The sequence below is a fragment of the Gavialis gangeticus genome, unplaced genomic scaffold (assembly GCF_001723915.1).
Source record: "Gavialis gangeticus isolate Ggan-Ray unplaced genomic scaffold, GavGan_comp1, whole genome shotgun sequence".
In the NCBI taxonomy this organism is placed as follows: Eukaryota; Metazoa; Chordata; order Crocodylia; family Gavialidae; genus Gavialis; species Gavialis gangeticus.
In genome coordinates, this window is record NW_017728992.1 from 50,203,758 (window position 1) to 50,218,501 (window position 14,744).

The window sequence follows — 14,744 nt, forward strand, 5'->3', positions numbered from 1 at the left end:
CTGGGCTTGGAGGATCGTCTCCTTAAGGAGCGACCACTCCCCTTGGACACCCGGCTCCCCTCCCCTCTGAGTCTTCAGCGCTTCTCCATCTATCCTCCTTAGCTCGTTGAAGTTCACCCTCCTAAAATCTAGGGCCACCACCTGACTGCTTGCCTTTGCCACCTTGCACTGAATGGTGAATTCTAGCAGGGAGTGGTCACTGTCGCCCAGGGGGTCAAGCACCTATCACAATTTACACCAGCTTCCTTTGAGCTATGCTAGTTTTCATGATATGAGAACTTAGTCTAATCTTATACAGAACTTTACAAAGGTGGGCATCATGATTATTCTGGGAAACAGAGCACAGATAGTGTCAGTGTTTTGTCCAAGGTCACAGAATCAGTGAGCTACACCTATTTCTATCAGCCAACGACCCGACTCAGAGTTTTTCTGATTTTTCAGTGCATCTTCTTGAATATGAAAGGCCAGAACTGAACTTAAATAGAATATCCAAGCTCAAAAATAGGGCAAGTCTGTCGGCTGGTTTTAATGGAGTTCCATACAAGATACGCAGCTCAGCAAACTCTGTGTTTTCATTATCATTCGAGGATGTAAGTGGCAAGGAGGTTACTCTTCCTTGAACAGCAGTCTGTTTTCTTTTGAGTAAAGACAAGTGCTTTAATTACCATTCTAAGAAATATTTCTCTAACACTTCCTCTTGAGATCAGGGATGTCATAAATTCAGCTCAGTGAAGGAATGCCAAGGGTACTTGCACTTACAGTTAGATTCATGACTTTGCAAAAAAAAATTAAAAAATAGGACCTTCTTCTCACTCAGCTATCCACACCCTGTGTATGTTTAAATGATGTCAGCTGACTTCAGTGGAGGGAAAAAAAAAGGCACCCTGCTAAAGCAATGGGAAGTGAGCTGGTTTCCATTTTGATTCCTGCCTAGTTACGATGAGAGAGTAGTAAACCTTGGCTTTCTGCTCTCAGCTGGAGCTTCCAGTGATGGCAGTTAGAAAAAAGAAAAGTCTTTCACTCGGAAACTATGAGCTGGCTAATGTTTGTACTTTAGGACTGAGGATTACAGGACCAAATAATTAACACCTGGCAAAGGAATTGCTATATCAGCTCTCTGACAGTCAATGGAGTTGAAGAACTTATGATCACAATGAATTTGGCCAGTAATGCACAAAATAAAGGCCAAAGTATTATCCATTTGATGTGTAAGAAATCAAAGGCTCAGAACCAACCACTGCACACTGTCCAAGATAACCAGTTTTGCACACAGCTTCTCCACAGAGGTAGGGCACGTTTCAGGAGATGGAGGAGAACCTCCGTGTACATCCTCCACAGGCAGACAGGAGTCTGGAGAAGGCCTCCAGTAGTGTTTGTCCATCCCTTTCTGCATGTGAAGGATCTACAGCAGGGGTGAGCAATACCCAGCCCATGGGTCAAATCCAGCCTCTAGCACATCTTCCAGCCTGAAGGGCTCCCTATGGGCCACAGCCCTGTGCACTAGATCAGGTGTGCACGGTGATGGCTCCTCAAAGCAGGCAGGGGCTGCATGAGGCCTCAAGGCCTGATCCTGGCACATGGGGGGGCATACAGGGATTGTGTGGAACCCCATCAGGCCCACAGACCAGTCCCATGCCATTAACCTGGCTTGCAGGGCCAAAGTCTTGAGCATCACTGATATACAGAGTAGTCCTGAGGCCAAGAGTCCAAACTCTCAGCCCCATCCCTCTGCCATCTGCCTCCTCCATCCTATCCTGGCACAATGGTGCAGAGACTGGCTCTGGTCTGCAGTAGCTGTTGTGTAGTGGGCAAGTGCAATCCTTCTTCAGAGCCCTGAAGGCCTGATCCTGGCACATGGGAGTGGCACACAGTGGTTGTGTGGAACCCTATCAGGCCCACAGACCATTGTCCCACTGCTCCATGTGCTGCAGCGGGACTAGCTGGGGCACAGGGTGTCTCAGTATCTGGCTAGCTGGCAGGTACCCTGTGCCCCAACCAGCTGGGAAGCGGCACATGGAGATAGGGGAGCAGGCAGCCCAGGGCTGCTGCAGAGCCCCTGTGCCCTGGCCAGCTACTCCCGGGCTAGCTGGGGCACAGTGTGCCTCAAGATGGGGGAGTGGGCAACCCTGGGCTGCCTGCCTACTTCCCTGTCTCCACATTTGTCCCAGCACACGCCACTTCAGTGTGCTTTGTGCCACTTTTGTTCAGGGGTTGTTTTTTTTGCTACTGGGAAATCCCAGTAGCAAATTTTGCTGCAAATTAGCAGTGCCACGCAGGGTTTAATGTGCAATGTGTGCGGTCTGTGGTGCTGCAAACGGTGCCACAAACTGCACGTGCCTGAACATCTGGATCCAGCCACAGAGTCTTTAGAAGTTCAAAATACTTTAGTGCAGTCCTTATGGAAAAAGCCCAATGGGATTTAAAAGGGATATAGCTCACTGGGTGCAATATGAATTGATTTAGTTTCCTTGCTATGGAATATTTAAGCCTGCCTATCGGATCCAACAAGGAATTTTATCCTTCTCATATGCTGGTTTTAAAATTTGATAGAAAGCACCTCGTGTTAAATTCTACAGGATTTCCCCCCATGTCCCCTCTTGTTTGATTTTTCTCAAAGCAGCAATGTACAACTTATGGCAAGAAAAGACAGGAGCATGCTTCTGCTGCCCCCATTCATACAAGTAGTGCCACTGAGCTAAATATAAGTGGCCAGAACAGAGCTCAAAGTAAGGGGGCAGTAGAGACATGTCAATATTTTGCTTGGACCAAAACACATTTTTCTCAGAGACTACACTCTCAGTGGTTTCCCATCCCTGGGACCATCCCCCTCACTCCCTCTGAGGATTTACTAGCTCTCCGTTACTGATAATGGTAACTAGACCATCCTTGTACGACAACAGCTGTAAGATTTTCCTGAGGCAATGTTATTCAGGGTGGCGCACACCATCTCAGCATGTTCTCTACTTTCTCTCAGCCTAAAAACATAAAACCTGTTATTAGCAGAGATTACAGGAGATTACAGGATGAAAACACGCAAGGCTTCTCATGGTTCTGACAAAATTTGGGACAATTCTGCTGTGGGATTTGCTATTGTTTTTAGAAATAATGGGAGGAAATAATGACTTGTCTTCTTTGTTTTTTATTTTTTTAAACCATCACCTTCAAGAAATTCAACTTATAGCAACAGTGTGCTTCATCTCATCACAGGGCTTTATGAAGCTCAGGTCAAAGTGTGGCCAATCCACATCTGCAGAAACATTTCAGTTTCAACATAAAAAAAAAAGTTTAAAAAGAACAACTCTACATTCACCAGAAGCAGCTGACCTGTGATTTGGCCAATCTTTGGTCATGTTATCTGCAACAGCTAAAAACACTTGCAAAGCCCCTGATAATTGTATATACTTCAGATAGCAGCAGCAGTAGAAATTTAAAAAAAAGCCATTCAATGGCAAGCACAGGGCTACTTAGTGCTTTCCACAGACACCTCTGAACAGCTGCACTTTTTTGTTCAGAAGGGAAAGTGAGGAAGCAAGGCCTTCCTTTGAAGCAAGATGCTCTTGATTGGCAGGCGGCAGCCCTGGTGCAGGCTTTCAGGGCAAGTTTGTTTGCAGTGCACGAAGGAACAGTTGGACAACTCATACAAGTTTTATAAAAAAGAATTTTTAACTTTCATTAGCACAAGTTGAACAGCTGAGTCAATAATGAGAATAGCCTTCAAGCTTTGTGATTTCCTAGAGAACAAGATAGGAAAAATTTTGAACTAAAAGAACTGTGGGGATTTTCAAATGAAGTACACATTGTTCCTTTTATGGCAAAGGCATTGTTCACTCGCTGGTCCTGAAACTGTACAAATAAGGATGTGGTGGGGGTTTCCATACAAATAAACATGGAAAAAAGGTTCAACATTTGGCATGTCCCCCACATTCCTAAGTACTGTGTCTCTAGCCCACTGGGCACTTAAACTCAGATAGATGAAAGAAGGGTAAGTTATGGATGAAGAACAAACATAGCCAAGGGACTTTGATCCCAAAAGCTTGCAGAAAAGGACAATTTTCTTGCCAATTTCCAGTTGCTCTAATAAAAGGTATCATTTTGGAACCAAGAGTTCTAGTTTTTTGTATATAAACATAGCCAAGGTGTTTTGGGAGGAAGTATCATGCTTTTCTTGTTAATGACACATTCTGCTACATATTCTAAAGCCTTACCTTTCCTTGAAAGTAGGAATAATTTAGCAAGCAGGAAGAGAAAAGGTGGTCCAGTTGTTTAGGCACTAGCCTAGGACCCAAGGTGCAATTTTAACTTTTCTGCCATAGGTCACACAGGGAATCTTGGGCTGGCTGTAACACCTCAAGTTTCTAGTCTTCTAGGGATGTTGTGAAAATAAAGTTCACTAAAGAGCGAGACACATTCAACTATTATGGTAGCTGGGGGGAAAGTATATAGCACTTTAGATTGTTAGCATGGTGTCATTAATGCAGAACTACACTCCCATGCAGCTCCTGTCCTACTCTCAGAGTCCTACTTCATTCTCTTATGCACAATGTCATTGCACCCAAAGTGAAGGTAAAATCCAAATGTGAAGCCAGAGCTGCATGTGAAAAAGATTGAGCTACAAAATCCTAGATCAGCCACATTCTCCCTGTTTTCCACCCCATCTCCTCAAGCATCCACCCCAAAAAATCATAGAATCATAGAAAGTTAGGGTTGAACCACTTCCGGTGGCAGGCCATTCCAGACCTTGGGGGCTCGGACAGTAAAGAAGTTCTTCCTTATGTCCAGCCTGAAATGGTCTTGCAGGAATTTATAACCATTCAACCTTGTCATCTCTTGTGGGGCTCTGGTGAAAAAACATTCCCCCAGGTCCTGGTGAACACCCGTTATAAACTTATAGGTGGCCATCAGGTCACCCCTGAGCCTGGCTGCCCTCATCAGGTACCTGGCAGCTGCCGGCTCCAGGCCCTTATAGTGGCATGCACCCCCAGTGCCCTGCCACAGGCTGACTTGAAGGTGTCCAGCTTCTGAAGCTGTTCCTTCACAAGGTCAGCATTGATGGAGAGCAAGGAACCACCCTCGCTTAGAAGTCCTTGTCCCATAATGGGCAGGGGCGTCCCATGGGACTTGTGAAAGACTGACGCAAAGTACCCATTTAGTAAGTTGGCTTTTTTTCCTGGATGTCGGTCGTCCGTTCTCCCTTTTGGTTTAGCAGGGGTCCAATGTTGCCTTTGCTTTTCCTCCGGCTCCCCACATATCTAAAAAAGGACTTTTTATTGTCCTTGGTACTTGTGGCCAGTTGGAGTTCCATGATTTTTTCTAAGACCTTCCCCAGGATAGAGGTCAGGCTGATGGGCCTGTAGTTTGCTGGATCCACTTTCCTCCCTTGTTCATTTGACAAGCTTTAGTTGAAGTGTTCCTGCCACCATTTTGAAGTGCAGGGATACTATTACATGAGACACGGAAGGCATTTTAGCTTTCAGAGCCACACTAATTAAAGCACCCCTCTCCCCCACACAGAAAACACATAAAAATGCCCAATAATCCCAGTTCCCTCATCCTCTCCTCAGAAGTCATGTGCCCTAGTCCCCTAACCATTTTCATTGCCTTCTGCTGGACTCTCTCCAATTTGTCTACATCCTTTCTGCAGTGGGGGACCCAAAACTAGACACAGTACTCCAGATGTAGTCTCACCAATGCCAAATGCCTCTCAGGATGTGACAAAATAGAAAATGGCTCTGTGGGAAAGCAAGCAAGCAAGCAGAAAGGAACATATGCAGATTGATATGCACCATGGCTCATAAAATAGTCACTACTCACGTCTCTCCCCTTATAGGCAAGACCTGTCACTGGGCCATAATTTATTTTCGAGTTGGAATTCCCGCTGAAGACAGACTTTGCATATACATACTTTCCTACATTTACTGGTATGGATGCAGATCACATGGAGGAGAGGAGGGGTGGGGGTGTTGTGCATCTGTTGAAAACCCTTCTGCAGGCTTGAGAAGGATTGCATGCAAGCAGGATGAGTTGGCCAACTGGAAGTGAAGAACTTAGGAAACTTGTCTCACACCCAGAAATGTTCACGGAGCATTGCGCAGACCAGCATCCTCTAACATTGTTCTGAGAAATGTAAAAGTTCCCTCACTGTTCTATGAACCTGACCTAAGAGACTGAAAGAACATAGTGGACAGTAGGGAGCCAAGGACAGTAAGGGAAAGAAGTGTGGTGGATATATATTTTGGACCTGGGATCTCTACCCAGAGATCCTCATTGATCTGGCCATGTTATTTTGGTATTCTAGTATTTTGCCCAGTCATGCCCACTGCACCTTCTCCAAGTTCTTCTGAGACTACATCAGTAAGAGATAGCACAGTTCAACCAAGTGTCCTCAGAAATCATGAATCTTCCCAAATAAATTCTCCCCTTCCTTACACAGAAGACCCTCACCCCTTTTTTTTATCTATTTAGATATAGGATTCTAAGCTGCCAGATTCCTACTTTTATACATTAACAATGTTAATGGTATTGCCTCTTGCTATCAGTAGACTCAGACATTTCTTGTCACCTTGAATTTGAGCCAGTCTTTGAAGCAGAACAGGAAAGTCTCCCTCCAACTTCAGTTTTATATCAGGGTCTTACTCAAAGCCTATTAAAAGTCATGGGGAATCTTGGGCTCAGTGGGCTTTAGGTCTGCCTCACAGAGAATATCTAAAGTCTTTAGACCTGGCTATTTTTTATTAACATTCCCATTTTGAGATTATGTCTAACTAGGGCACAAGACAGACCTTATTTTGTCATGTTGGCTGAATTTCCTCAATAAATGTACCATAATAAACCTACTAAGAATTAGTGGCTACTTATACATGTGGTCAGGTCAGAAGAAGGATCAGGTCAGGAGGAGGGAAGAGTTTTAATTAGAGCAGTTTCTGGACAGCTACACTAATTAAAGCACCTCACCGTCATATGTATTTAGTCCTCCATGAATGAAATTTAGATAAAGCATCCCATGGCCATTTTTAAGCCCATGGGGGCCTATATCCATGAGGGTGAGGCCACACTAGAGCATTCTAATTAGAACGCAGAGCAGACTTGATTAAATAAGTTTGCTCTGATGCGTTCTAATTAGAACATGAACCAGCACATGTATAGGCAGCCTGTATGTCTTACTGCTGCAAGTGCAAAGTGGAACAAGCTCAACAATTAATTTAATAAAATTACAAATGTAGCCTCTTGTGTTGGGGAATTAAACAGGAGCCTATACTGTTTTGGGTTTTTTTAAATCTGTTTTTTCTAGCACTGTTTCCATATAAATTTCAGCTGGTGAGTGAACTGGTTGTTCCAATGATTTATAACTCAATGTGATTTGATCAACCATATAATTCATGTGGTACAGATGTGCTGAATCTTTTTTTTAAACAGGAGAAAAATTAACACACTTTTAGTAGGAATTTTCAGACTTTGATAGGACTTATTCAGAGCTTGTAACCATTTTCATTAAAAAGAAAACAAAACAAAACAAAACAGCAAAACAAAAAATGAGCCTCTGAATGCTCATAAACAATCCCCACACAATTACCACAAATTGGAACACACTGAGCTCTGTATTTATATATATATATAAAAATATAAAATCTGGATTTGAAAAAGATCCACATCAAGAGAGAAACTGGAATGTATGTGTGTGTGTTTCATATATATAATATGACCCCCATGTCCCCTGGGATTGGCCACTTCAATGTCTCTATGGCTTAGTTTATCTACCAGTAAAATTGAGGAAGCATTTTCCCTAACCCACAGCAAAACTTAAATTCATTAATATCTGTAAATACATAGTATGATCATTAAAAAGGTGAAAAGTGGTTTTGTTTTACTTCAGAGGCAGAAGCAAGTATTTGGGGACATCAAATGGATTCGTTTCTTACTTGCACAATACTCTACCTTTCAGGTTGAATCCCTTAGGCATCAAACCAGTCACCTCCATTTCAGGGATCTCATCTTCTTCAGCATTGGAGAAGTTTGGTGGGAGGGCTCTTCGCCCATTCAGGCTAGCAGAGGGTGGCTTCTTCTGACTTGCTGGTTGAGACATTGTAAAAATGTTGCAATCCTCTAAAAGGAGGAAAGAGAGCAAGAGTAAAGGAAAATGAGTCAGAGTTGCATTTGTAATTAGAGTTGGAAAGAAATAACTGTATGAGATGCCAGTGAGCTACACCTTTTTTGGTCTCAAATAAATAAAAACCAAAAAGGCAAAAAACATTGGTCAAATGATGAAGCGCCTCAAGAAGTCTAATAACTCCTTGAGGCTTGGAAGGCATTCTGTATTTGTCAAAACACGTGAATAAGGGGAGGAAGCAAACCTAAACACAAAAGGATTTGTTTGAAAAAAACTCCAACATGAGTTCAAAACATTTGGGAGACTCCATATACCACAAAACTATAATCCCCAGAAAGGCTGAATGATGAATTAATAACTCTATAGACAGATTCTCATATATCCTCTCCCCAATAAAAAAAAAAAATGTTATACTGCAGCCATCTCTCCAAAGCACCACAGCTTATGTTAGGGTTTGTGATGGTTGCTCTAGTCTTTTGTCTAAACCTGTATACACACAAAATATGTAGGGAACTTTCCTCACAGACACTCAGACTCTGCCTTTCAGTATTCATGGAGGGGGGTGGGGAAATCTTCCTCCACTTATTTCTCCAGAATTAATTAATGGCAGAGAAACCTCCCATCTCTGATGATAAAACCATTTCTCTTTGAAGTAGTTTCAAGCTGATTTTGTGTCCATTTTTGGGAGGAAGGGGATAGCAAATGAAAGAAAGCCAACCTCCTGCTCAGAAAATACTCAACTTCTCCCAAATTCCCTTAACGCAACAGTTCAAAAACACAGAAATTATTCAATAGCACTAATTTCTTAAAGAAAAAACCATCAGTTAGCTATGGTACCTTTTGTTCAGATGCTCTTTTTCCTACTCCTTGCAGGCTTTCTCAAGTGCAGGGAAGTCTGGCAGTAGTTGGGGGCTCTTAAATAACAGTTGTAAGTCCCCCTTCCTCCCTCCCTCCCTCCCCCTGTCATAGGGCAGAGCTGGGATGGTTTCCCTTCCCTGGCAAACCCTCCCCACACCACCTCCAGGGATCAGCAAAAGCTGCTGAACCTTAGTCGTCTCTTTCTTCTTCCCTCCCCCTCCCCTGGACATATATATCTGGAATATTTCAGTACACACGTACTTGTGGAGGGAAGCTCTGTCAGGCTGCTGCACATAGATTTCTCAGTCCTTGGCTGCAGCTGAGCTGCAGAGAGTGGGGGTTGCTCCTCATTGCTAGCCCTCATCTTGGAGTTTCCTCATTACTGGTCAAAGTTGTCCCAGCTGCACAGCTACAGTGGCAGCTATGTCACCTGGGATCACCAGTATAAGGCATGGTGTGCCTCTTTTCCCTGCATCACACCCTCCATTTGTTCCCCTGGCCTGGGGCACAGAAGAAGCCTTGATGGTTTTGTGCTACTTAGGGATTCCCTCACATCGGGAAATAGGCAACTGAATAGCTGAGACTACAGAAGTGTTCAATAGGGGCCATAGTCGGATTGAGGATCTGGACTGCAGCATGGGTTATTTTTTCACCCAGCCATAAACTTAGGGCCAGATCCTTACGTGGTATAAATCCATATAACCAGTGTATACCACCTGAGGGCGTGGCCCTGCGTTTTCAAAATCTATATACATAAATGTTCCTATGTACTGAAATGGCATGCACGCAAATGTTCCCATGCACAATTCTGCAAGTACAAAATGAACAGTCATGCTGGTAAATCTAGCACTGTGTCCCTATAGTGAAAGGGATACAGCCATGGCATAGAATCATGCTTGACTGAAAATATATTAATGCCACTTGTTCTGAACAAGAACATAAGATACTGTAATATATTTGGATCTATCTTTTCCAGCGTGTTAACTGACTCCATGCATTAGACAGTGTTGTGCAAGAGCCCTGGGTTCTCCCCATCATTAGATAACTGTGTGGTTCTTTCATACAACAATAAGGGTGGGGGGGAGCCTGAAATATTTTCAACCCAAGCGCAAAAGGAACACCTTCAGCTACTTTTACTGCTTTCATTTTATTTCCTCAATAAATGTACCAAGTTGATGCTCTCCCTTTAAGAATATGTGTCCAGTAGCAAAGCATGCTGTAACCACCACAGTACAAATACAGCAGGACATCTTGGATACTGTGATTCCCTTCCACCAGCTGGAGGAGTAAAAGGACAGAAGAAATGTTTAAATTGAAGAGCAGCTGGTTAATATGATCAGCCCTCCTGGTCTTCATGTGCTTTTTCAAGCCAGAACCCTCCTATTTAGATCAGCAGAAGTTACCACACCCTCCGAAGGAGCTTTCCAGCAGATATTGGTGAAGAGACAGAAGCTAATTCCAGGAAGGCAACATCCAGTGAGCTGTGGGGGAGGCTGTGCCAGGTGTGGCCAAATGAAAGCATTAGAATTTCTTGTAATCTCTGAGTTTTCCATATGAAGTTAATATGTGGAGCCAGGTTTGGCAAGAATGTATAGTGAATCAAAGTTTTGCTTTACTTTAAAACTCCAGTGTTTAACTTGATAATGTAAAGCACACTAGCAGTGAATGTTCAAAAAACAAAACACTGCCAGTCCTTAACATAATAAAAGACCCCCTCACCTGGCATAAAGACTAGGAAAATGCCTGCTTATCCACTCTGAGGTTTATCCTCATCAGCATTAGGACCACAGCATAGGTAGGAGGTGCCGTGCACATGTACATGCACACGGCCACCAGGCAGCCTGGAGAGCAGCTCCCACAGGTAAGTGCAGAGGGAGAGGTTTGAGGCCCCCATAGAGAGGGAGTTGGGCAGGGCTGAGGCTGGGACTACTGGCCAGCTGGGCAGTGACTGGGGTTTGGAGCTCAGGGCTGCAATGTGCGGCCACAAGGCCCTGGAGCGGAGCAGGCAGCTCGTTGGGAGGATGTGGCTGGGGCTACCTCCCCACCATTGTGGACACTCCTGGTGGGGCTGTGGGGATCTGTGCCCCCCAGATATGTGCACAGGGTAGTGGTGAGGGCACGCTGCCTGCTACCCACTGCCGGCTCGGGCTCCTGTCTTTCTGCCCTTCCTCAGGGCCTCTGCAGCCCAGCTGGTGTGACTCAAGTGCTGCAGGGCAGAGTGAGGCCACACAGGAAAGCTGCTTGCAGCTGCAAGCTCTGTGCTACCCTGGCAATGTATCCCGCTGTGCCTGGCAGCAGTGAGGGGCACAACTCCACACCACCAACTCTGCTGCAGCTGGAGCAGAGGGACATGTTGCCAGGGCAGTGTGAAGCTTGCAGCGGCAAGCAACTTCCCTGCATGGCCTTGCTGTGTCCTGAAGCACCGGGTCACACCTGCCAGGCTGCAGAGGCCCCAGGGGAGGGCAGCAGGGTGGGAGCCCAAGCCTGCAGCAGGCAGCCTGTGCCTGCCCCTGGCCCTGCGCACAAATCTGGGGGGCATGGGTCCCCCCTGCCCCCTGGGAATGTGAGCGGCCATGAGGACCCACACCCCCCCTGTCCGAGCCCACAGCAGGCAGGCAGCAGGTAGGAAGCTGGGCTTTGCTGTGCTGCAGGAGCCACTGCCTCCTTCCAGGGGCCAGGGGGCTGCAGACTTGGGTCCTTGGCCCAATGGCTTGGCAGCTGGGGGCCCCTCTGGCAGAGATGGGAGAGCAGAGGCTGTGGATAGGGGGCAAGGGGCACCAGCAGAGCCAGGGGGTTGTGGTGTGGGGGAGTGAAGGCATAAGCAGGGCTAAGGTGGTTGTGGGGGGGAAGTGAAGGTGCAAGCAGGGCTGTGGGGGAGGAGTGACAGCCACAAGCAGGGCTCTGGGGGGCCTTTCATTTTAAACATGGTTTTGGGGATTTTTAATCAGAGAATTTGTGATTTTTTTATCAGGGAAAACCAGGATCCCCATTTATCAGGAATTACTCCATAAACCCATGGAGTTGCTGATATCAGAGCAAGAGTAGGATCAGATGTCCAGCCAGTGATTGCTACTTGGCAGCTGATTCAATAACATAAGATCACATGCATGACCTCAAGACTGAAAAAAAGCTATGCACTTACCTGGAGTATGCCTTTACCCTAGCTCAATGCTTGTTAGCTATAGAACCTGGCTGGTGTCTGGCCATGACCCCCACCCCTCCACTCAAGAGGTGAACAGGGGAAAAACCAGGCAGAGGCTACTTCACCCCTGCCAGGCAGACCCTAGCTGGGTTCTTTTGGGAGGTGTTTAAACCCCTCTCCCTTCCCTCTACCTCAGCCTACTGGCCTGGCTGGCATTTGGCCATGCCCCCCCCACCCCGTTGCTCACACATGGAGCAGGGAAAAAACTGGGGGGTTGCTCTGCTGCTGCCAGGCAGGCCCTAGTTGAGGTTTAGAACAAGGTTTCCCACTCCCACCCCTTTCTCAGCCAGCTGGAGCAGTAACAGTGCTCTGGCTAGGGAGGAGATGGGTGGGGCCAGCCCAGGGCTGCAAAGCATCCTGGGATACTGGGGGACTGTGAGTTGACGAACCAGGAAGGGGTCTGGGACAGAAGTTCTATAAACCAACTTGACTTAAATCAGTTAAGTCTGATACTACATCAAACCAGGTTTATCTTAAACCAGTTCTGGCCATTTTAAGTGGTTTAAGTGCAATGAACTTCTGTTCTGTTACAGGTTTAAACCAGTTTCTGATCACTTAAACTGGTTTATGTGAAACTTCTGTCCCTAGGCTAAGTGATCTGCAGACAGTGGGTGTTTGTGAGAATCTAAGCAATAGGCAAAAAGTTGGGACCTAGGTGGCATTATGCAGTTAAGCAAATTGCCCATTTATTTCATATGCATATGATGGGAGCAGGCTGCACATACATACACATGCACAAACTGGTTGGTGGAGATCACCCTTCACTAACAGCAGAATGTATGTAACCACTTAGTCACTGGCCTAGACTCCGAAGAGGCTTGCAATTGGCATTCAGCCCCATATAAAACAGTTCTGACAGACATTACTGTACCCTAAATTCAAACATAAAACCATCAAAACGTCTGATGGTTTTGTGCCATTTAAATCATGCCACAATTTATAATACTGGAAGGAGATCCTCTCTTAAATAATGCAGCTTGCCTGACCATCAAGAGCCAGCAAGTCATCCACAAGCAGGAAATTTCCAGCTTAGCGGACACAAAGCACTGATTGTCATTTTGCATCTGGTGTTCCATGTGAGGGTAAAATGCCACCTAACCCTAGTACTTTGCTCCTGTGCTCTAGTGGTGACACTTTACACTCACTTTGCATAGGTGTAAATGACAGCACAGACAACAAAAGGCAGACTCCCTTCTTCTGAGTGGTAATTTCCAAGTAATCAGTTTTATGCCTCCTTATATGAACAAGGGCATCACCCTAACAGGACTGAGAAACACAGGGTATCTTCTGGGGATAGCTGCTTTTTGTGCTTATTTGATGATTTCTACATACCATGTTTCAATTGTGCCTATCCTTTTTCATCCAGCATTTCAGTTCCCTGAATTGTGGCTGCTGTGATGATGTTACACAAGCTGATATAAACACTGCCTCTGTGCTGGGCCTGCTAGAGAACTGCAACACAAATAAAAAATTCAGTCTCCAGAGGAAGTCACATGTTTCCCAAAGTGGCTGCAGGGCTGTCAGGGCTGGGAGGAAAGCCTTCAGTCAGAGATAACAAGCAAGCGAGAGTACGTAGCAGAACAATCCTGTTCCATGTATAACGCTTAAACATCTGATGGTTGCAAATACCCCTCTGTGCCCATTCACATCTTTCTGGAAGCATCAGGGGAGCTTTTGCAGTGCCTGACAATGACATGGAAAGCAGGGAGACGTTCACAGCAACAGCCACAGCAGTGGGGTCTTGCATCCAGGGAGAGTAATGCTCCACAGACTGTAATTTATTTGTTTTGTGGGAATGGATGTAAATTCATGCTTATGACAGCTCCAGATGGCAGGTATTTTCTCATTACCTCAACTTCCTAGCGCTTGCTGTCCCTTGCCTATTAGCCCATGCTGACCTTCCTGCAGAGCAGCGGCTGCATGGTTCAAATCTGCTGACGTCAGGGGTGATGCAGGAGGGTAAGATGGAGAACACAAAGCCCTGGTCTCTTTAGTGTCTTATATTTAATCAATTATGCACTGTGAAGTCTGGCAAGAGAAGCCCATTGATTTATGAATTTGCTACTTCATTGCAAGTCATCTGGAACCAAGGAGTCAACAGCAGCTTTGTAGGAATAGCTGTCAATAGTCTATAAGCCAGATGCAAAAGCCATTGAAGTCAAAGAAACTTGTCCCACTGACTTCAAATGGCCTTTGGATCAGGCCCCATATACAAGCATGAAATTTCTCCCCCTAAATTAATGGAGAGTTCTTTCATAGAACCCTAGAATTATAGGTAGGGGTCTACCTAAGTCCAGGAGGCGGATGGCTGATTTCTCAGGGAGATCGCAGGACTGCCCCTCACTGCTGGGGCAGAGGCAGGCACAGCCAGAGGAGCTGCAGGAGAAGCCCCCATGGCTGCCTTGCCTGGCCCCATCCCCATCCCCATCCCCATCCCCCAACCAGCCCCAGCCTCCCAGCACCTACAAAAAAAAAAGCCCCACACTCACTCGTTGTACCAGCAGTGATTGTGGCCTCTGGACGCTCATGGCAGAGCCCCCCATGCAACATGGCATAGTGGGGGGCAGTGGGGATCACACC

General features: G+C 45.8%; 1 protein-coding gene across 1 annotated transcript in view; it reads right to left on the minus strand.

The window, feature by feature from the left end:
• Positions 1 to 9,041, minus strand: part of F13A1 (coagulation factor XIII A chain) — a 129,366-nt gene extending 120,325 nt beyond the window's left edge. The window contains exons 1-2 of the mRNA XM_019522181.1: positions 8,942 to 9,041; positions 7,933 to 8,099 (exon numbers count right to left, since the gene is read on the minus strand). Of these exons, the coding sequence (XP_019377726.1) occupies positions 7,933 to 8,080 (148 nt within the window). The 5' untranslated portion in view covers positions 8,081 to 8,099; positions 8,942 to 9,041. The remainder of the gene's footprint in view (positions 1 to 7,932; positions 8,100 to 8,941) is intronic.
• Between the last annotated feature and the right edge of the window lie 5,703 nt (positions 9,042 to 14,744).